The sequence below is a fragment of the Phacochoerus africanus genome, chromosome 8, assembly GCF_016906955.1.
Source record: "Phacochoerus africanus isolate WHEZ1 chromosome 8, ROS_Pafr_v1, whole genome shotgun sequence".
In the NCBI taxonomy this organism is placed as follows: Eukaryota; Metazoa; Chordata; class Mammalia; order Artiodactyla; family Suidae; genus Phacochoerus; species Phacochoerus africanus.
This window is the reverse complement of record NC_062551.1, coordinates 77,211,323-77,232,982: the sequence shown is the minus strand read 5'-3', so window position 1 is coordinate 77,232,982 and position 21,660 is coordinate 77,211,323. Positions and strand designations below refer to the sequence as shown.

Here is a 21,660-nt window from a genome sequence, read left to right as displayed (position 1 = left end):
GCACAGGGTGGCAAGGGGTCTTGTTGAGAGGATCCCTCAAGGCTGGAGTCAGTGTGGTCTTCTGGGCTCCGCCTCCACCTGCAGGATGTCTCCAGGAAGAACGAGCGCAGCGCCCTGAACGAGGTCCACCTGGTGGTGATGAGGCTCCTGAGTGTCTTCATGTCCAGGACCAAGTCCGGATCCAAATCTTCCATATGTGAGGTATTTAGCCTTGGGCTCATGTCTGGTGGGTGTTAGGACGAGGGGCAGAGGGGATAGCCCTCTGTTAGAGCAAGGCCGTTGTTGCTCGGGAGGAGTAAGATTCTAAGCTGTCACCCACCTCTTCAGGAGCAGAGCCTCCACCTCTTTCAGAATCCCTTCCAAGCTCTGATCTTTTCCAACAATCCCTCCATTGGAGGGGTTAAAGGGTTTGGAAGTTCCATTATTGAAAAGCAGGGACTGTTCTGCAAGGCGCAGAATGGCTAAGAGGATTCCCCTCTGAGTGTCGCTATAAGGTATGGTAATAACGCAGAGAAAAAGCAGCCCGTGCGGGTGGAAAGGAGATTAACACAGAGCAGGGAAGGTAGAAATGGAGGCTGAACTGCGTCCCATCCTAATGAGCTTACGAGCCGTGGGGTTTGCTGGGATTTGCAAGGCTCTCCTAATGGTTTTATTTACAGTAGCTTTTCTCCTACTTTTTTATTCATGTGATCCCCACCCCATCTCCTGTGGAAGCTGTGGCAAGAGCCCCTACTTGGAGAGTGGGGTTGCTGAGAAGGGCCTATAGGGGAAAGTTTTCTCTCTTCTTGAAAGAAATGGGCTTCTTTCCTAGTTGCCCATGGGAAAAGAGAAAACCTCTTCCCTCCAGGTGGAAAGGTTATCAGCTCCTTGCCTCCCTGGCTTCTGGCACGTATGTGTAGGGAGATTAGAGTTGAGAACTAGTGTTTCTTTGTTCTCCGTTACCATGCTGTTGTTCCAAAGAGTTGGGGAAATGTTTGAGCTGATTGGGAAACTTCTCTAACTCAAGAGACTGACTCACTCACTCCCATGACCATGCGCATTCTCAGACTCCTGTGAGCGGGTCTCCTACCCCCACAGCTGGATGACACACAGCCTTTACAGGCCGTTCTCAGCTTCTCCCTCTTTCTCCCCAGTCGTCTTCCCTCATCTCCAGTGCCACTGCAGCAGCCCTGCTGAGCTCAGGGGCCGTGGACTACTGCCTGCACGTGCTCAAGTCCCTGCTGGAGTATTGGAAGAGCCAGCAGAATGATGAGGAGCCCGTGGCTACCAGCCAGTTGCTAAAACCGCATACTACGTCATCCCCACCCGACATGAGCCCGTTCTTCCTCCGCCAGTATGTGAAGGTGAGGCCCTTCCCCGACAGTGGCCCACTCCTGTCCCTCAGCCAGAGAACTGTCGCTGTCCTCTTCACCCTCTGTGAGTAGTGTAGACGGAGCCGTGTATGTCACGTACTCCCCCTGCTGTCGTGAGGCCCTGTATCAGGCTAGTTGAGAAGATGGGCTTTCTGGTCAGGTGAGTCTGGGAACAGGTCTCAGGGAACAGATGTTGCCACCTACCAGCCGTGAAGCTTGGAGAAGTTCTGTCTGACCTCAGTAAGCCTCAGTTTGTACACCTGGAAAATGAGGCTGCACATGAATCTGCTTTATAGACTTATTGTAAGCACTGAAGGAGGTGATGCTTGTGAAGTACAGTGCCTGGCACATGCCAGTGTGACTCATAAATGTTAATTACTACCATTTCTGTCCCACTTGAGTCCCTGTAGTGGAGCAGCGTGGCCTGGGCTGGCTCTTATTCCATAATCAGTTTTGAGTAGTGTGGGAATGTAAGGGGATAAAATGCGAATCTGGTCATGTCCTTCTCTTTTCTATAACCTTTTGCGAGTTTTTTATAACTTTTAGGTCAAAAACTTCTTTGTGGATCCACCTGTCTACTTAACTCTGTTTCCTCACCTGCAGCACCCTGCATGCAGCCCTGCTGATCTCTGCGTTTCTCCCCATGTGGCTGTTACCTTCGTAGATGCTGTCCCTTCTGAAGTTCTTTCCTCTCCTCCGCATCCCATCTTTTCCCCAGCTCGTTATTCCTTGTCTTTCCTCAGGACCCAGTTCAGGCATTGGCTCCTTCCCCAACACACACTTCCCTGCTGTCCAGTCTGGTCCAGGTAGCCTTTCCCTGGTCCCTGGGCTTGCGTGGAGTCCTTCCGTCCAGACTATCAGCAAAGACCATATGTTATTCCTCTCAACCCCCAGCTCGACGACACAGAAAGTCAGAAATCCTTCTCCACTACTATTTGTTCTCTTTTTTCCCTAATCTAATTTTTATGTAAGCAGAGTAAAAATCAATCCAGTATCAAAAACCAGAGTGAAATGTGAGAACTTTAAAGAGCAGTGAGATCTGCCTCCACCATAACCTTTGCGTGTAATGAAATTGCCCCAGGAGCCAGGGGCCTTTGGGGGTGTGTAAACTAACTGTCAGTCCGTGTTGGCTCTGGTTTTGAAAGGCACCACTTACCATCTCCAGCATAAGTGGTACCTAGTCGGCAGTAAGCTGGCCTCTTTCCTAACTCTGGCCACGGAAGCTTGTCAGTCACAGGTTTTTACACGAGTGTTCTTCTCCCAGGGCCACGCTGCTGATGTGTTTGAGGCCTACACTCAGCTCCTAACGGAGATGGTCCTGAGGCTGCCATACCAAATCAAGAAGATCGCCGACACCAATTCTCGAATCCCACCTCCCGTCTTTGATCATTCGTGGTTTTACTTTCTCTCAGAGGTAAGTGAAGGTGCCAGTCAAGCAGAGGATCCGCCAGCTGTGACTGCCTTTGTGGCCGCCTTGTGCCCTAGACCCTTGTGCGGTATTTCCCCAGCAGAGTCCCCCCACCATTTAGGTCTCGCCCTTCTGGAGAGTAGTGAGACCATGGAAGATGGCCATCAAAGCAGGCCGTCCACTCCTCTCTGCTTCCGTACCTTTAACTTCGCCCACACGTGGTCATAACGGACAAGTTTAGCAGTCCGGACTCTGTCTGGAAAACGGAAAGTGTCCTAGTTAAAGTAACTGGGAGGTTTTAATATAGAGACTGGGTTAAACAACTGTTGAAGAACCAAAAAAGGTAACAAGGGAATGTTGAGGTGACGCAGTCACCGCAAGAAGCAGCTGCCAGCAGCCCCACGAATGGGGAGGAGAGGCCTGGGGAAATCTGAGGAGGGGCTGCTGCGGCATCACCCCGAGCTCTCAGGTGCTTGGTTCTGCAGGTGTGAAAGGAGCTGATGGACAGGACCCCCTGCGCCAGGTTTGTCCTTGACTGAAGAAATGCTGGAGGCTGCCGGGGTGAAGGGCTGCTAGGACGGCAGGCAAACAGGGAGGAGCGAGTCCCTTCTCCTCCGGCCTTCTGGTGTCCCTCCCGTGCTCCCGTTGGCAGAACCTCAGGGAACCCACTGCAGAGCAGCAGTTCATTTAGCGTAGCTCTGGACTGGACATCCCAGAGCAGGGTGGGTTTGGAGCTGAGAGAAGACAGTCTAATAACTCACACAGCAAGTGTGAGGTTAATGTTAGCAAATCCCAGATGACCTCTTCATGTTGTGGAGGTACAGCCACCCAGCTTCTGCCCACCTCTTTGACCTGGACCGGGGATTCTGAATCTCTTTCCCATAGAGTTTCACTCTGAGTGGGCCAGAGTGGAGGCCAGCTTCCCTGTAGATCCCTCAGTTCTTCACAGGGGTAGCAGGAATACCACTCTTTCCCCCTTTTTGACATTTGTCTTTCTATGCCTTTCTTCTTGTCCCTCTAAGCGTTACTGAAGCTCACCAGGAGGTAGCCTGACTGTGAGGACATAGCTTGGTTTGTGTTCCTCACCAGTTTTTAATAATAGTTCATGAAAACCCAGAGGGCCACGGCTTGTGCACGTACAGTTCTAGAGTCATTGACACTTTGTGCTCTTTCTCCCTTCAAGTACCTGATGATCCAGCAAACCCCGTTTGTGCGCCGGCAAGTCCGCAAACTTCTGCTTTTCATCTGTGGGTCAAAGGAGAAGTACCGCCAGCTCCGGGATTTGCACACCCTGGACTCCCATGTGCGTGGGATCAAGAAGCTGCTGGAGGAGCAGGGAATATTCCTCCGGGCGAGCGTGGTCACGGCCAGCTCAGGCTCCGCCTTGCAGTATGACACGCTTATCAGCCTGGTACGGCCAGTGAGGGGCAGTCGGACAGGGAGAGGGCGTGTGGTGGGGCTCAACCAAGTAGGTAACAGGATGGAGCAGCACCCTCAGGGCTTGTCAGCGCTTAGAGAACATCTGGCCAGGGCCAAGGTCAGGGTCAGCCTGTGGTACCCGGCTGGGTGCTGTGCCGTGTGAACTTGCCTTCAGGGTCCAGGATCTCCCCTCGCTGATCCCGCCCCTGCCTGGCAGTGGTTCTTCCATTATGAGGAGCGGTGCTTGGGCTTCTTCCCAGTGTCATTTGCTCACATTACAGACGGGATCAACCTGAGATTTGTGCACCTCTCATTTTTGTCCTAAAATTATTTATCACCGCCCAAGATAAATTGTTTGACTTTGGGGAGTGAATCAAATATATTGCATAAGAATATCTAGAAAGAACATCTTCAGGAGTTTCCATTGTGGCTCAGCAGAAATGAATCTGATTAGTATCCATGAAGATGCAGGTTCAGTCCCTGGCCTCCATCTGTGGGTTAAGGATCTGGTGTTTCCATGAGCTGTGGTGTGGGTCGCAGACACGGCTCAGATCCCGAGCTGCTGTGGCTGTGGCATAGGCCAGCGGCTACAGCTGCAGTTTGACCCCTAGCCTGGGAACCTTTCTGTGCCAAGGGCACAGCCCTAAAAAGACAAAAAAAAAAAAAAAAAGAAAGAAAGAACGAACGAACATCAACTCCTAATCCAGAGCACTTACCGTAGTGTTTTTAGCAAGAAAAAGAATAAACCTGGATTGTGGAGTTAGGTCATGGCCTACCTTGGCTGCTGCTTTATTGAGTGTTCTGAAGGATCCCTGAAAACAAAGGGCCTTTGGGTGGTGGGGCCTAGAAGATAGGCTCAGTAAGCGCCACAGAGTGTGGGCCTTGGTCCCAGGGTCACTAGGACACTGGGTCAGTCTTGTACAGACGACAAGTGTTTGTAACCCGAAGCCAACACTCAAGGCAGCAGGTGTGGGCAGTGTGGTGGGGTGACTTATTTCTGGTGACCTGTTCCCATTTCAGATGGAGCACCTGAAAGCGTGTGCAGAGATTGCTGCCCAGCGAACTGTCAACTGGCAGAAGTTCTGCATCAAGGACGACTGTAAGCAGTGGCTCTTCCTTTGGTTGCTGTTAGTCCTTCATTTCTTCGAGAACTATTCATTGAGGCCCACTCTATGCCAAGCACTAAACTGGGTGCTTAAGATAGAGCTTTGAGCAAGAGAGGCAGAACTCTGCCCAGCCAGGAAGACAAGTAAAAACTTTAAAGGGTCCACAGACAAAACTTGGGGTGCTACAGTGAGGATTGTCTTGTTCAAATGAGTGGGTGCAGGTGCCCATCTCTGTAGTGGTTGCAGTGCTCAGTCGGCTGTTTCCACAGAGGGTGTGAGTTCTCCTCTCGGCAACGTCCAGCAGAGAACCTGGACAAGGAAGGTGGTGGGAGTGGGGTAGCCCCAGCGTGTGGAGAAGGCCTCCTAGTCGTGCGGGTGTGGGTGTGGGTGGGTGTGTGCTGTCTGTGTCACAGTTGTCTCAGTGCCCCTGTCTCCTCTGCCCACAGCTGTCCTCTACTTCCTCCTCCAAGTCAGCTTCCTGGTGGACGAGGGCGTGTCTCCGGTGCTGCTGCAGCTGCTCTCCTGCGCTCTGTGTGGCAGCAAAGTGCTCGCCGCTCTGGCGGCCTCGGCAGGCTCCTCCAGCGCCACCGCTGCCTCCTCAGCCCCTGTGGCTGCCAGTTCTGGACAGGCCGCAGCACAGTCAAAATCATCCACGAAGAAGAGCAAGAAAGAAGAAAAGGAGAAGGAGAAGGAGGGTACACGTCGTCTTCTTGTCTTGGTGATGAGGGTGTGGTATTCTGATCTTTCGGGCAGCACACGGGTTATTCTAGTTGATGTATACTAGTGTATAATGCTGTGTTACTTTCACGTATACAGCAGAGTGATTCACTTTTGCATATCTAGAGGTCTGGAGTAAATGTTGACTGTTCGAGGTAGCCAACTTTTGAAAAGAGATTCCTTCTCCACTGTCACTATGTTTGTTCACTGATAGGCTTGTGCAGGCACTTGATCCTGTGCTTTTTTGGTAGCTTTATGATGTTCGGTGCTGACCTTTTGTCGTTTAGTAAACAACTGGAGGTTGTTTTCAGGTTGCAGCCGTTTCAGTGAAACTTTTAAGACATGGGCAGAATCCCTTCCCTGTCCACCTGAGCACTGGCTGTAGGCCCCTTGACTGCTTCTTCCTCTTCGTCAGCCCTCAGTCCTGCTCTGATGTTGCAGGTGAGAGCTCAGCCAGCCAAGAGGATCAGCTGTGCACAGCTCTGGTGAACCAGCTGAACAAATTTGCCGATAAGGAGACCTTGGTCCAGTTTCTGCGTTGCTTCCTCTTAGAGTCCAATTCTTCCTCGGTGCGCTGGCAGGCCCACTGCCTGACGCTGCATATCTACAGGTAGAGTCTGGGGCTTAGTTTTAGCAGGCTGCATGGGTCCTGGGTCTGGGACCAGAGTGGGTGAGGCGGTTCTGTCTTGGCTTTATGTTGCTTCCTCAAGGTCATGTGTCGCTGTTTACACCAGTCTCAATCCTCTTGACCATCACAGATTTCTCCGTCAAGTTGTCTGCTTTTTAGCTATTAAACTGGTGTCGGAAGCAAGAGATGATCCATTTTCCTTTAAGAAGGCTATGTTTAGAAGTTCGTAAAATGACCAGGCTTGGCTCTTGAGGCTAACAAAGCTCAGTTCCTGCCACTGAGTAATGTTGGATGACGGGAGTAAACAGCATCCTGAGACAGGAAAGACCTGTGCTACTTCTGTTAGGGCTGATTGTCAGCCGAGCAGTAGAGCCATTTACACTTAACTCACGCTTGTGGGGAAGTAGATAGTCTCTAAAACAGTGCCCAAGCCTTGGAGATAAATAAAGGAACTTCAGGATTTCCTGCTAATGATATGAACTGTCATTTATCGACAGAAACTCTAGCAAATCTCAACAGGAGCTTCTGCTAGACCTGATGTGGTCCATATGGCCAGAACTCCCAGCCTATGGTCGTAAGGCTGCCCAGTTTGTGGACCTACTAGGATATTTCTCCTTGAAGACCCCACAGACAGAGAAGAAGGTAACTGATGATTGATGGTCAGAGGCTGACTTGCCTCATGTAACCTTTTTTCTCCTGAGTTAAGAACATTATGACCAGGGAGTTCCCGTCGTGGCTCAGGGGTTAACGAATCTGACTAGGAATGACGAGGTTGCGGGTTTGATCCCTGGCCTCGCTCAGTGGGTTAAGGACCCAGCGTTGCCATGAGCTGTGGTGTAGGTCGTAGACATGACTCGGATCCGTGGCTGTGGCTGTGGCTGTGGCTGTGGCTGGCGGCTGCAGCTCCAGCTCCAGCTCCGATTGGACCCCTAGCCTGGGAACCTCCATATGCTGCGGATGCTACCCTAAAAAGACCAAAAAAAAAAAAAATAAAAATAAAATAACATTATGACCAACCCACACAGGGTATGGGTATGGGTTTCATATATATATATATGAAACCTCTTAAATATATATTAAGCATTCCCAATGTGTATACCACCTAGGTAATATATACTAGCAAATAAGTACGATCTGAATTTGGCTTAGCCAACAGAAGTAGGTAAAGGGAGGAGGAAAATGCAACTGACTCAAGTTTCTTGGAAAAGAAAGTGCTCCTGGTTTTCCTGGCAGGCAGTCCTGATCACATATCCAAAGGTGTTTCTGCAGTTTGGTAGTCATTTCATGGCTTCTCCATAATACCAAAACTTCTCTTCCTCCACAAGATGTAAAAGGATGGACTGTCGCAAAGATCGTGGAAACTTTTAAAGACGGGAGTCCTTTAAATGACTAGGAATGAGGCCCCTCTGTGGGTCTAAATGAGGGCTGGTCCTTCTAGGGCAGTATCAGCTTTCCTTTGGGCTCTAATTGATCTTGTATTGACTTCTGTTCTCAGTTGAAGGAATATTCACAGAAGGCTGTGGAGATTCTGCGGACTCAGAACCATATTCTTACCAACCATCCCAATTCCAACATTTACAAGTGAGTTTTATTCTGCTTTCCTCCTGTTTGAAGCTCAGTCAACAGTCTTGAGTTGCTCTTTCCACATTGATTGGCTCTTATATGTGAAGCAATACACAGAGCTGGTCTCTGAATTCCTCCCTTGTATCTGCGTCCTTGCACATAGGAGGGGCTCACAACGTAACTGCTGAATTAAGGTTTGGTAAGCGGTAATTTAAGAAGGTCACTAGTTTCAAGGGTCTGAGTTTAAATCACATAAGACAAATTTATAGAAATGGTTGCATTTAAAAAAAAAACTTTTCGGAATTCATGTTGTGGCTCAGTGGTTAGCGAACCTGACTAGCATCCGTGAGGATAAGGGTTCGATCCCTGACCTTGACCTCGCTCAGTGGGTTAAGGATCTGTCGTTGCTGTGAGCTGTAGTATAGATGGCAGACGTGGCTCGGATCCCATATTGCTGTGGCTGTGGTGTAGGCTGGCGGCTGCAGCTCGGATTTGACCCCTAGCCTAGGAACCTCCATATGCCATGGGTGCGGCCCTAAAAAGACAGAAGACCGCCCCCCCCCCAAAAAAAAACACCTTTTGAAAGAGAATGCTGGTTGAACTTTCTTTCTTTTTTTTTTTTTGCTATTTCTTGGGCCGCTCCTGCGGCATATGGAGGTTCCCAGGCTAGGGGTCTAATCGGAGCCGTAGCCAGCAGCCTACACCAGAGCCACAGCAATGCAGGATCTGAGCTGCGTTAGCGACCTATGCCACAGCTCACGGCAACGCTGGATCCTTAACCCACTGAGTGAGGCCAGGAATCGAACCTGCAACCTCATGGTTCCTAGTCAGATTTGTTAACCACTGCGCCACGACGGGAACTCCTGAACTTTCAGTTTATTATTTCCCTGGTTTATCAGGGACTGTTCTTTTTTTTTTTTTCCGCCAAACTTTATTGAGGTATGATTTACATAGCAATGAGATTTACCTGTTTCAAGTATACAATTCAATGATTTTTAGTAAGTTTAATCGGGACTCTTCTTTGAGTCAAATTTTAATGCACTGTTTAGGAATCCTCTGACTTCAGGACAGTTCAGAAATAGGAAACCTCTCAGGTCGATCGGTAGAGATGTCCTTCTTGGGACTTGTCAGCCCTGTTTGGTTTCCTCACGTTTTCTTCCTTCTCACATTTCCCACTGGATGGGGCTTGCCTTGAGGAGTATTGAGCTGCGCTTTTCTCTAAAACGAAAATCTCCTTATGCTGAGACTGCTTTCTTCCTTAGCACTTTGTCTGGCCTGGTGGAGTTTGATGGCTATTACCTGGAGAGTGATCCCTGCCTGGTGTGTAATAATCCAGAAGTGCCATTTTGTGTAAGTGACACCTCTACCTTGGACAGTCCTGAGCCTTGCAGGGCCAGTGGGTTCCTGTTTCTAAAGCTTGACTGTGCCTCTCCTAATGGTTGGTCACCAGGGGCATGAATCCTTACCTGCCAGGCTACATTAGGTAGAAATGTCATCCCTGGATGAAGAGTGGGTTACACTGATGAATTATGACAAGGACAGGATGAGCCGGGAGCCTTGAACTAATGCCGTGTTTTGTGTGGACTTTTGCCTTTAGTATATCAAGCTGTCTTCCATTAAAGTGGACACGCGGTACACCACCACCCAGCAGGTCGTGAAGCTCATTGGCAGCCACACCATCAGCAAAGTGACGGTGAAAATTGGGGACCTGAAACGGACCAAGATGGTGCGAACTATCAACCTCTATTACAACAACCGAACCGTGCAGGCCATCGTGGAGCTGAAAAACAAGTACGGGCTTCTCAGACTCGGGGAGGGCAGTGGGCCTGTGAGGCTCAACACAGTTATTGGCTTTGGTTGTGGGAATCAGGTAAAGCAGCACATTACTAGAGGCTTCGTGTGCTCTCTTGTCTACTTCAGTCATGCTGAGGTACCGGGGTGAAACACAGTTCTTAAGGAAGCTCACGGGGATTATTTTGAATTATGTCCCATGGAGCCCTCAGGGTCTAAACTCTGCAGCAGCCTGAAGGGAAGCTGAGTGAGGCAGACCTCCAGGCTTCTCCTACCCATGATAACTAGAGTGGTTCTCTTTTCATATAAACTTCTGTGTGGGAAGTGGTTGTTTCTTGGATGAAGACCCTGGCCTCTTCTTCTCAGGGCAGGCAGTATTTCTCAGGAAGCTTCTCAAGTACCAGGTCCTCCTGTTTCTGCATGGGGCCTTCCCTCTGTGTATGCCGATGTTGGATCTTTCGGGCTCATCTGTCCCAGTGTCCGAATCGAGGCATGTCATGTACAGGCCTGAGAAAACACTAGCCCAGGTTACAGGGTCAACTCTTACAGAAACAGATCACTCGTTGAAGGCTCAAGCATTGCCCTTGGCCAGAGAGCATAGGTAGATGCTGCTTGAATGTTAGCCTTAGAGTGAGGGCCGTGCTATGCCTTGGATGGAAGTGTTGGAATTGTTAAGAGGCAGTGTAGAGCCAGCGTGTACCACACGAACATATGGCCACCAGGAACTCTGCCTAAAGGAAGTTTTCTCCTTGTCCTTTGAAAAGCAGAATTAACATTGGTGACCTACAAGTGAAAGTTGCTCACTGGGACGGCCCAGTCCCCTCTGGAGAAGGTGGATCTGGTTTCCTGTCGGGTAGGGTCAGGGCAGCTGCTGATAAAGCCCTCAGACTCTGGAGTGAGGCCGAGGACTCACATCCCTTAGAGAATTTATGTTCCTCAATTTCCTTAACTATGACATGGAGATAAGTCTACTTTCAGGGTGTTAAGGGTTAGATGTGTTAGTGTATGTGAAGTGGTGAGAACAGAGCCTGGCACATAGTGCGAGCTCAGTAAGTGTCAGCTCTCATTACGTAAATAGAGTTACCTCCAGATTGCCACAGGCCTCTTCTCTCGGACTCTGCCTGACTCTTGGTCCGGATCCTGATACATCCCTCTGCCTCTCTAGAGCAACCTGAGCTTCATCCTTCCTCCCAAGGTAGTGGTCCTGATGGGAACTGTCGGCAGGCAGCGTCATGGTAGCTCTTGGGGCTGCAGGCTTCCGTGTGGCGTACTCGTGGAGGAATGTCTTCATTGGTGCATATTCACTTGTTTTTCTGGAATCTCAAAAATTACCGTATTTGATATCTTAAAGCACCTGTGCGTCCTATCCTTTTTTTGTTTTGTTTTGTTTTGTTTTTAGAGAAAGGGTAGAGGCAAAACATTTTATTAAATTAAGTTGCGGAGTTCCCGTCATGGTGCAGTGGTTAACGAATCCGACTAGGAACCATGAGGTTGCGGGTTCGATCCCTGGCCTTGCTCAGTGGGTTAAGGATCCGGCGTTGCCGTGAGCTGTGGTGTAGGTTGCAGACACGGCTCGGATCCCACGTTGCTGTGGCTCTGGCGTAGGCCGGGGACTACAGCTCCGATTAGACCCCTAGCCTGGGAACCTCCATATGCCTCGGAAGCGGCCCAAGAAATAGCAGAAAGACAAAAAAATAAAATAAAATAAAATAAGTTGCCTTTATTTGCCAGATTTTTTTTTTAAAAAGAATAATCACTTCATTGCCTTAGGGGAATATGTAGGGGCAGCCTTCTCTTCGTCTCATCAGACTGTCACTGCCGAGGGCCTTGTGAGAAGCTCTCAGGCCCTCTGCCCCTCTGTCTGACACCGTCTCTCTTAGGCCGGCTCGCTGGCACAAAGCCAAGAAGGTTCAGCTGACCCCTGGGCAGACAGAGGTGAAGATCGACCTGCCTTTGCCCATCGTGGCCTCCAACCTGATGATCGAGTTTGCAGACTTCTATGAAAACTACCAGGCCTCCACAGAGACCCTGCAGTGCCCACGCTGCAGTGCCTCAGTCCCTGCCAACCCGGGGGTCTGTGGTAACTGTGGCGAGAATGTCTACCAGTGTCACAAATGCAGGTCAGTGAGTGGTTGTCCCCCAGGCCAGGGACATTCTTTGTATTTTTCTCTAAGGGTCTCATTATGGGCAGTTTTGGAGTCTGGTGCCCTCACAATAGCAAGAGGATGAGGGGCCTGTGGAGTGTGGAGTTTGAGGGCAGAAAGGCAGGAGTGGGGGAGAGTGTGCGTGTGTGCGCGCGCATGTGTGCTTGTGTGCGCGCGCATGTGTGCGTGTGTGTGCATCCATCCTGTGGTGGGGGTGGCAGGGTCCCCAAGTTTAGATCTGGGTCCTAAACTTCCTTGTTACCTGGTTGCTTACGTCATCCTCGCCTACTTGCAGCCGACCCCCTGTTGTGGTTTCCCGAGTATAGAAGCGGCCCAGTTTGTCTCTTCTTCTCCCCAAACCTCTGCTGCCCCCTGACCCAGACGCTTTGGATTTTTAGATCCATCAACTATGATGAAAAGGATCCCTTCCTGTGTAATGCCTGCGGCTTCTGTAAATATGCTCGCTTCGACTTCATGCTCTATGCCAAGCCCTGCTGTGCAGTGGATCCTATTGAGAATGAAGAAGACCGGAAGAAGGTGAGGCCACGTCTGTCCTGACTCAGGGCAGAGTCTTTGATCTGAGCTGTGGACCGAGCTGGAGTGGGGAGTGTGCTTTTCCTTCTAGCTCAAGTCTTCCTCGTCTCAGCACTGTTCTCAGGGCTCAACTTTTGAGTGGGAACAAATAAGGTATATTGGAACACATGGTTTGTTTAGGATTTTGGAGGCGTGGTGGTTGGTAATGAAACTAGAATATGTCAAGCAACAAGGAACTAGATTTGGAAAGGCAGATGTTGGATGACTTGCCCTGCATTTGTTCCACTGCCTGCTTCCAATTGCAGCCGCTGGCCTGCCCTCAGCATTAGGTGGTCCAGGGGCTACTTCTCTGCCAGCATGATGCAGTGGGACTGGACATCAGAGGACGGTGGAAAGGGGGGGGCTGTTGGGATAGTCACGTCAAGCACATGGGGAAGCAAGAGAACACGGAGCTTTGGAATCAGAAGGACAGAAGTCCCAGTTCCACCTGTGCTTTTTAGTACTGTGCAACCTGGCATAAGTCACTTCTCTCAGTGCTTTTTTTTAATAAGTATATTTTATTTATTTATTTTTTATTTATTTATTTTTTGTCTTTTTGTTGTTGTTGTTGCTATTTCTTGGGCCGCTCCCGCGGCATATGGAGGTTCCCAGGCTAGGGGTTGAATTGGAGCTGTAGCCACCAGCCTACGCCAGAGCCACAGCAACGCGGGATCCGAGCTGCGTCTGCAACCTACACCACAGCTCACGGCAACGCCGGATCGTTAACCCACTGAGCAAGGGCAGGGACCGAACCCGCAACCTCATGGCTCCTAGTCGGATTCGTTAACCACTGCGCCACGACGGGAACTCCTAATAAGTATATTTTATATTATTAGAAATAACATACCCACCCCACAGGATTATTGTGAAGAATAGAAATAATGAATAAAACACAGTATGCGACCTAGAGGCAGTGCCTCAGTAATGGTTCTCAATTCGAATTGCTCAGGGCAGGTTTGCGTCCTGAGACGCCTTCACGCATGTGCCTCTCTCTCCCTGCTTAGGCCGTTTCCAACATCAACACTCTTCTAGACAAAGCTGACCGCGTGTATCACCAGCTGATGGGACATCGGCCTCAGCTGGAGAATCTGCTCTGCAAAGTGAACGAGGCAGCTCCCGAGAAGCCGCAGGTAATGACTGCAAGCTGGAGGGGCATGTGAAGAGGGTTCTGGGTCAGAATCAGCCTGCCCTTGGGGAGACCGTCTCAGGGTGCAAGGCTGACAGCTTACCTCTTGCGTTGCAGGATGACTCGGGCACGGCCGGGGGCATCAGTTCCACTTCAGCCAGTGTGAATCGTTACATCCTGCAGTTGGCGCAGGAATACTGTGGAGACTGCAAGAACTCTTTCGATGAACTTTCCAAAATCATTCAGGTAGAGATGGGAGCACCCTGAGAATGTTTTGTTGTGTGTTATCCATATTGTTTTCTTTTCTTTTTAGGGTCACACCCATGGCATATGGAGGTTCCCAGGGATCGAATCAGAGCTGTAGCTACTGGCCTACACCACAGCCACGGCAATACAGGATCTGAGCTGTGGTATACAGCCCACGGCAACCCGGATTCCTTAACCCGGCAAGGCCGGGAATCAAACCTGCATCCTCATGGATACTAGTCAGATTGGTTTCCACTGAGCTACAACGGTAACGCATCCATATTGTTTTCAAAGCAGTTCTTTGCTCTCACCCAGAAGTTCAGCCCTGTCGGTGCCCGGTCCAGCTGAGAAGGCAAGAGTCCGAGTGGCTGGCGCACAGCTTCTCACCCACTGCAGTTTCTGGTGCTCGGCTGAGAGCTGAGTTCATTCCAGAAAATGGATTCATGAAGATTATGACAGATCTCTTTTTCTTGACTGTTTACAACTTAGCTTTTACTAGAGGTGTTACTGGTTTCAAATTCTGTTTCTGCTTTTCCTGATATAGATGTTTGTAGGCTGGTAGGTAGAGCTCACCATCTCCAGGCCACCAGGGCAGGCCCTATGGTGGATGGAAAGTTACAGACCTCACCTCCGCAGCATGGAAGGCCGGCCACAGACAAGAGCAGCCAGGGTCCTTGTCCCCAGAATTGCTGGCGTGCCGTCTTGCTGTGTGTCCCTGTGTTTCTACTTTGTTCTTTATGAGACAGCGTTACAGGGGAGTTAAGGGTATGTGCCTACAATCAGAGGCTGAGTTCTAACACCACCACTTATCTTGGTCAAGCCAACCCCTCTAAGCTTGGTCCTCCTCTGTAAAATGGGGATAAAGTACCTGGTAAGGTTATCAAGAAGGTTAAATTAAATAATGCATATCAAGTGTTTTTTCAAACCAAAGCTAATTTCAAGTTAATTTCCTCCTTCTTTTAATTGTGAATTTCTTCCTCTTTTGTCTAATTTTTTTTCCTTAGAAAGTTTTTGCTTCACGCAAGGAGTTGTTGGAATATGACCTGCAGCAGAGAGAAGCAGCCACCAAGTCATCCAGGACCTCTGTGCAGCCCACCTTCACCGCCAGCCAGTACCGTGCCCTGTCCGTCCTGGGCTGTGGCCACACATCCTCCACCAAGTGCTATGGCTGCGCCTCGGCCGTCACCGAACACTGTATCACGCTGCTCCGGGCCCTGGCCACCAACCCCGCCCTGAGGCACATCCTCGTCTCCCAGGGCCTTATCCGGGAGCTCTTTGATTACAATCTTCGCCGAGGCTCCGCTGCCATGCGGGAGGAGGTCCGCCAGCTCATGTGCCTCCTGACTCGGTCAGAGCCAGCACCGCGACAACGACGGGGCTAGTCGGTCCTACTGCCACTGGGGGTGGGGGCAGCAGCAGTGCTGGGAGGTGTTGTGCTTCTTGCTGCCTGACAGGTTAGCTAGCTCATCATAGAGGGAAACAGATGTGAAGACATCCAGGGAGAGATGAGAGAACTTGAGTGCATTCGAAGCCCCGGTTTCCTCGGAGATAGTTTAAGTGGCTTGTGCTTTGTTGGTTCCAGTGAGGTGTGCTGAGGAAATAGTTTCTGAGTTGTGGTGGTAGAGGAGAAGGGAGTGACCAGCCGCCTGGACTCGGGGCTCAAAGAGCAGACAGTCGGAGCCCTGGAGCCTAGTGCTTAAGGCTGGGGCTCTGGGTCAGAAAGATCCAGAGGCTGGTACTTGTGCCTTGGACGGATTATTTAACTTCTTTGAGCCTGAGGTTTTCTTATCTGAAAAGTATCGCTAATTGCAAATACCTTAAAGACTCATGGTGAGGCTGGAATAGCATAGTTTGTGTGAGTAGTAACTCCTGTCTGTAGAGTTCTTAGTATACACCAATACAGTACCCACAATTGGATATGGAGCATTTACCGGGTAGGTGGCATAAGTTCTGGAACATAATAGATAGTTGGAAAGCATTACTTGCTGTTTTGTTTTGTTTTCTTGTCTTGTCTTTTTAGGGCCACACTGGTAGCACATGGAGGTTCCCAGGCTAGGGGTCGAATCGGAGCTACAGCTACCAGCCTACGCCACAGCCATAGTAACGCAGGATCTGAGCTGCGTTAGCGACCTATGCCACAGCTCACGGCAACGCTGGATCCTTAACCCACTGAGTGAGGCCAGGAATCGAACCTGCATCCTCATGGACTCATGGATACTAGTTGGGTTCGTTAAATGCTGAGCCACGACGGGAACTCCTTACTTGCTGTTTTATTTGTTCATTCATTGAAGAAATATTTATTGACCATCTGTTGATTGCCAGGCACTGTTTTAGACTCAGAAGATTTAGTGGTCGGTGAAACAAAGTTCCCACACTCATGTCGCCTACATTCTAGAGGGGAGGTCGGCAGTAAACAGATAATTACACAATATAGTGTCGGTGTCAGAGGTGAAGAGAAGTGAGGCTGGGATTTGCCGTTCCACGTCCCTGATTGTGGGTGGGGTTGCTGCATAGGATAAGTGGTCAAGGACAACCTGAGGGGTAATGGTTGAGCAGAGACCTGTGTGGGGTAGAGGGGGCATTGCCATGCAGCTGTCGAGGGCATGGCTGCACACAGAGGAAAGAGCAGGGGGCAGGGGCAGCCAGGAGGCCCATGTGGCTGGAGTGAAGGGGCCGTTGGGGAAACGGGAGGGGAGTTAGATCCTGTAGGGTCCAACTGTAAGGACGTTGGGTTTTATTCAAAACAAGCTGGGAAGCTAGAAGGTGCTATGACACAATTGGTGGGCTTTTAAAAATTATTCATATAGACATTACTACAAAGGGGCATAGATGGGAAATGTGGATGCCTCGTGGGAAGTGAAGTTGGGGCAGTTGGAGAAGATGAGGAAAGAGTGGCCAGGACTGAGAGTGGACACCTGGGTCTCCCGGAGACTGTGACACACCAGGCAGTGTCTAGGGACTCAGCAGCCTGGGCTGTGGGCTGGGGAGCAAACCCCCGTGTGCTGGTGCTCCTCTGCCCTCAGCCAGTGTCTCCTCCCGGGAAAGGTGCTGTGGCCTGGCCTCTTACTCACACAGCAGGGTTTGGGGGCCAGGGGGGCCGATGTGTGGCCTTGCCCTGGGGAGGCCAGGTAGCCCTAGACAGTGATCCCTTTTCCCTGGGCTCCTCACGTGCAGCGTTGGTGAGTAACAGGGCTCCTTTCCCTGCCTCCCCAGAGACAATCCGGAAGCCACTCAGCAAATGAACGACCTGATTATTGGCAAAGTCTCCACAGCCCTGAAGGGCCACTGGGCCAACCCTGATCTGGTGAGCAGGCCAGCCGAGCGCTCGGACTCCTCTCTCACGCTCCTTCCTTCCCGGCTTCCTCCCTGCCCCTCCCCTTGTGGTGACTGAGGAGGGCGGGGGCAGCACGTTTGCAGAGTGCACGTCCCAGAATGGTTTCCCCACATCAGGGCCAACCTCAGAGAAGCGAAGCAGGCACCCAGCCCTGTGGAGGGTCTCCAGCTCTCCTTTCTCTCTGATGGGCCACCTGCCATCAGCTGGTTTAGTTCCGAGTCCCTGGATCAGAGCTGGGACGTGAGCCCTGGTCCTGGGCTTGGCCCTCCAGACCCTCTTCCTCTCACGTCTCTTCCTGTCGGCCTTCTAGGCAAGTAGCCTCCAGTATGAGATGCTGTTGCTGACAGACTCCATCTCGAAGGAGGACAGCTGCTGGGAGCTCCGCTTACGCTGTGGTGAGTTTGGGGGGACGTCAGGTTGGTGGCTTTCCAGAGAAAGGAGAGGAGGTTCAGGGTGCGGTTCTGGGCGCAGAGCAGGAAAGGGCATGGAAGCCGCGCTGGGCCGGCCTCACTGTAGCCGGGGTGACGTGTCTGTGGGCCTCTCCCAGCGCTCAGCCTCTTCCTCATGGCCGTGAACATCAAGACCCCCGTGGTCGTGGAGAACATCACCCTCATGTGCCTGCGGATCCTGCAGAAGCTGATTAAACCCCCGGCTCCGACCAGCAAGAAGAACAAGGTACTGGACCCAGAGGGTGGGGCGGGGCGGCAGCCCCTGCGGGCCCCAGCCAGCGCCTGCCCTGCCTCTTGCAGGCTTCTGCCCACCCTGACTCACCTTCCTTTGTGGCAGGTCCTCAGAGGTGGGTTGGGGTTTTGGGAAGGAATGTGTCTCAGTGGAAAGTCAAGAGTAAAGCAGACTCGAAAATACAAATATGAAGAAAGTGTGACTGTGGAGGACGACCTCTGTCTCCAATCAGAGGGCAAGGGCTTCTGTCCTGCTCCCGTGCCTTTGCACGTGCAGGTTTATGCACTGGTGGGAGGCCTGGGCTCTGAGGTGGACTTCTTGATTTCAAATCCCAGTTCTTCTACTCACTGGCCTTGTGATGTAGGCAAGTTATTTAACTTAGGTGGTTCAGTTCCCCATCTGTAAGATAGAAATCCAATTTCTGCCTTGAAGGGTTAGGAAGAATAAACGTCTTAATGCAGAACAAGTGTTCAGAGTGTCTGGGTTACGTTAGTTATTAATAAATGTTAGCTGTGGCCGTATGGTGTCTCCTCTGCCTAGAAAGCTCTCCTTCACTGTGTTAGCTGCTCCTTAGATGATCCGTTGCTCAGCTAGGCTGGCTGTGAGCTTGAATCCAGGGTCTGTCTTACTAATATTTTTTATGTCTAGTGCATTGCATGGTTTCTAGCATGTAATAGCCACTCAGTAACTCATTAAGTGATTGACAAAAGCCACATTTTTAAATCTAAAATAGCCCAGCCTAAGATTGCCTCGCTTATCCCAGTTGTAGGCCATCACTCTTCCCCTGGGCCATGGCCGAGGCTGTCAGCCTCCTAGCCATCCTTGTAGCCCTTGGGCCAGTCTGGTTCCTGCTCCATCCTAATGGAATCCTGTGGTGGGAGACATAGTCTTCATTGCAGGTTTCTGAGGGGTACGCACCAGGGAGGAAGCTGAGTAGTGAACACCTTATTCCGTTTTCCTTCTTTGGTCTGCCTGACAGTCTCAAAAAGGATGGGACTAGAGTTCCCGTTGTGGCTCAGCGGAAGGGAATCTGACTAGCATCCATGAGGATGCAGGTTCAATCCCAGGCCTCACTCAGTGGGTTAAGGATCAGGCATTAGTGATGTAGGTTGCAGACTCAGCTCCGATCTGGCGTGGCTGTGACCGTGCCATAGTCTAGCAGCTGCAGCTCCGATTCAACCCCTAGCCTGGGAACCTCCATGGCCCTGGGTGCAGCCCTAAAAAGACAAAGAAAAGAAAAAAAAGAGAAAAGCAAAGACAGGACTGAGGACCGTCCTACCTAAGCCAGTGGTTCTTGATCGAAAAGAGGAACCTCATTCCCATGTAACTGTCTTTTTTTCCCCGCAGTGTGAGGTGGAAGATTTCCACAGGGTTCTTACCCTCTGAGCACTGAAGCCCAGTGTCTGTTCCTGTTTTGCTTAGTTTTAGCCTCGAAAGACCAGCAGTTCTCGAAGTTTGACTCAAAAGATCCTGGGTGTTCCCAGGACTATCAGAGAATCTGGGAGGTCCACAATATTTTCATAATTATCCTAAGGCATGATTTGCCCTTTTCACTCTTGTGACATTTGTGCTGATGGTGCAAAATCAGTGATGGTGAGCCTGCGGTTGCTTCAGCGGGAAGGGGCGGTGGCCCCAGCTCCTCTCGGCTGTGCTCTTCACAACCGTGCAGTTTCGTCAAGAGCATCCTTGATGAAGTGTTGTGATTTAATTTTAGTAACTCTCAACTCTTGAATACTAATATTCAGTGTGACAGCACAGGAGGCCTAGAGAGCATGTCTGCGGAGCACTGCAGGGCCGTGGTAGTCCTGGGGAAAAGCACCTGTATGCCTGGGATGCAAGCTGAACCAGCTGCTTCTCTCATGGCATCCCGTTTGTGCCTGAAAGAAGGTTATAGACAGATTGTGGTTATTGAGAATTGGGTCTTTGGCCGACATTTTCTTGAAAAGTAAATGAGTCTGTTACTTAAAGAGGAATTGACAAAACTCAGTGAACCAGTAATGTCCAAATGACCAGCGCATGTTACTGAATCATTCACGAGTAAGAGATGAATTTTAGTGGAATGGGATCCGAAACATTTACTAATTTGGCTTCAGAGTCCACATTTCAGCCAGTCTTGAAGAACCTATAATTTGTTGAATTTTTATTTTAGCCTCAAAGAAAAAAATGTACAATTAGTTTAAAAAAAAACCTATTAAAAATTCATCTCTTTTCTAATCATATATTTGTGTGAGTTGGATGTTTTTCACACACTTCAGCTAAAGCAACGTATCATAATAGTTTGAGCTCAGAGCAGGTATAAGACTCCAGTTGTCTTATTAAAATCGTCTCATTAGATGATTTTAAAAATAGAAAGCAGTGCGATTCCTTTCTCTAGATTATTTTTGATTTGGAAAATGTAAAAAATGTTATTTAGGTTGAATATTTATAAATATTTCAAGAATTGCTGAACTTTCATTTTAATATAGTGCATATCAGAAGGTAGAGCCACACATTACAAGAGCTCTTTGAAGTCCTCAGTAATTTTAAAGAGTGTAATGGGGTCCTGTGGCCAAAAAGTTTGAGAACCACTGGCTTAGGGTTCTGTCTGGGCCTCTACTGTGCAGGCTGGTTGGGATTAGTAATGGCTCTTTAAATCATGGAGGCTGCTCAGTGACCCCTTGAAGATTTATGTCTGGGAAACTGCAGATCAGCCCTGGGATAGGCATTAGAGTGTGTTAGCGTATGTGGCTGTGGGACTGTCTGTAGGAAACGCAGTCAAGATCAGTGACCCTAAGCTCAGCATGGAGATGCCGCTGCTAAATTGGATCAGAATGCTCTAACAGGAACACATGGGGGGCATAAAAGATGAGTGTGGAGCCTTCTGATCTTCTCGCCTTTGGGTATGTCCCCTTGGGTGCCAGTGCCATCGTGTTGGAGCCCCAGCTCCGGTGTGGCCTCAGGCGCTCTTATCTTGATCGCCCTGCTTTCGTCCTGCAGGATGTTCCCGTCGAGGCCCTCACGACAGTTAAGCCGTACTGCAACGAGATCCACGCCCAGGCTCAACTCTGGCTCAAGAGAGACCCCAAAGCATCCTACGAAGCCTGGAAGAAGTGTCTTCCCATCAGAGGTGTCTGTCTCTTTAGGACTCGAGATATCAGTCATTCCTACCCCTGTCTCGCCAGCCCCACCGTCCCCCCTTGCCCGCCCCTTCCTTTTCCTTAGCTCTCCCTGCACCCCTTTGCCTGCCAGGGATCGATGGCAACGGGAAGTCCCCCAGCAAAACAGAGCTCCGCCATCTCTATTTGACTGAGAAGTACGTGTGGAGGTGGAAGCAGTTCCTGAGTCGCCGGGGGAAGAGGGCCTCCCCCTTGGACCTCAAGCTGGGCCATAACAACTGGCTGCGGCAAGTGAGTGACCATCGCCTGGGCCCCTCGTCCTGCTGCACCAGCCCAGATAACGAGCAGGGAGTTTCTGCCCCTCCCATGTCTGCTCTGTTTTCTCTCTCTTTGCTATGCTTGCTTCCTTTCAACTAGGAAGTAGGTAGAGGTTCTCGGTCACAGGCACCAGCATGGTGGACTGACTGAGACAGAACC

At 50.3% G+C, this 21,660-nt stretch overlaps 1 protein-coding gene across 1 annotated transcript in view; it reads left to right on the top strand.

The window, feature by feature from the left end:
* The window catches only part of UBR4 (ubiquitin protein ligase E3 component n-recognin 4), a 138,010-nt gene that overhangs the window by 79,986 nt on the left and 36,364 nt on the right, over nucleotides 1-21,660 (top strand). Inside the window, 21 exon segments of the mRNA XM_047792179.1 lie at nucleotides 85-201; nucleotides 1,134-1,343; nucleotides 2,617-2,766; nucleotides 3,944-4,171; nucleotides 5,200-5,278; nucleotides 5,732-5,980; nucleotides 6,444-6,612; nucleotides 7,128-7,272; nucleotides 8,126-8,211; nucleotides 9,456-9,543; nucleotides 9,791-9,984; nucleotides 11,865-12,104; nucleotides 12,527-12,665; nucleotides 13,706-13,831; nucleotides 13,945-14,073; nucleotides 15,078-15,421; nucleotides 17,287-17,377; nucleotides 17,718-17,802; nucleotides 17,955-18,082; nucleotides 21,065-21,194; nucleotides 21,317-21,474. Of these exon segments, the coding sequence (XP_047648135.1) occupies nucleotides 85-201; nucleotides 1,134-1,343; nucleotides 2,617-2,766; nucleotides 3,944-4,171; nucleotides 5,200-5,278; nucleotides 5,732-5,980; nucleotides 6,444-6,612; nucleotides 7,128-7,272; nucleotides 8,126-8,211; nucleotides 9,456-9,543; nucleotides 9,791-9,984; nucleotides 11,865-12,104; nucleotides 12,527-12,665; nucleotides 13,706-13,831; nucleotides 13,945-14,073; nucleotides 15,078-15,421; nucleotides 17,287-17,377; nucleotides 17,718-17,802; nucleotides 17,955-18,082; nucleotides 21,065-21,194; nucleotides 21,317-21,474 (3,285 nt within the window).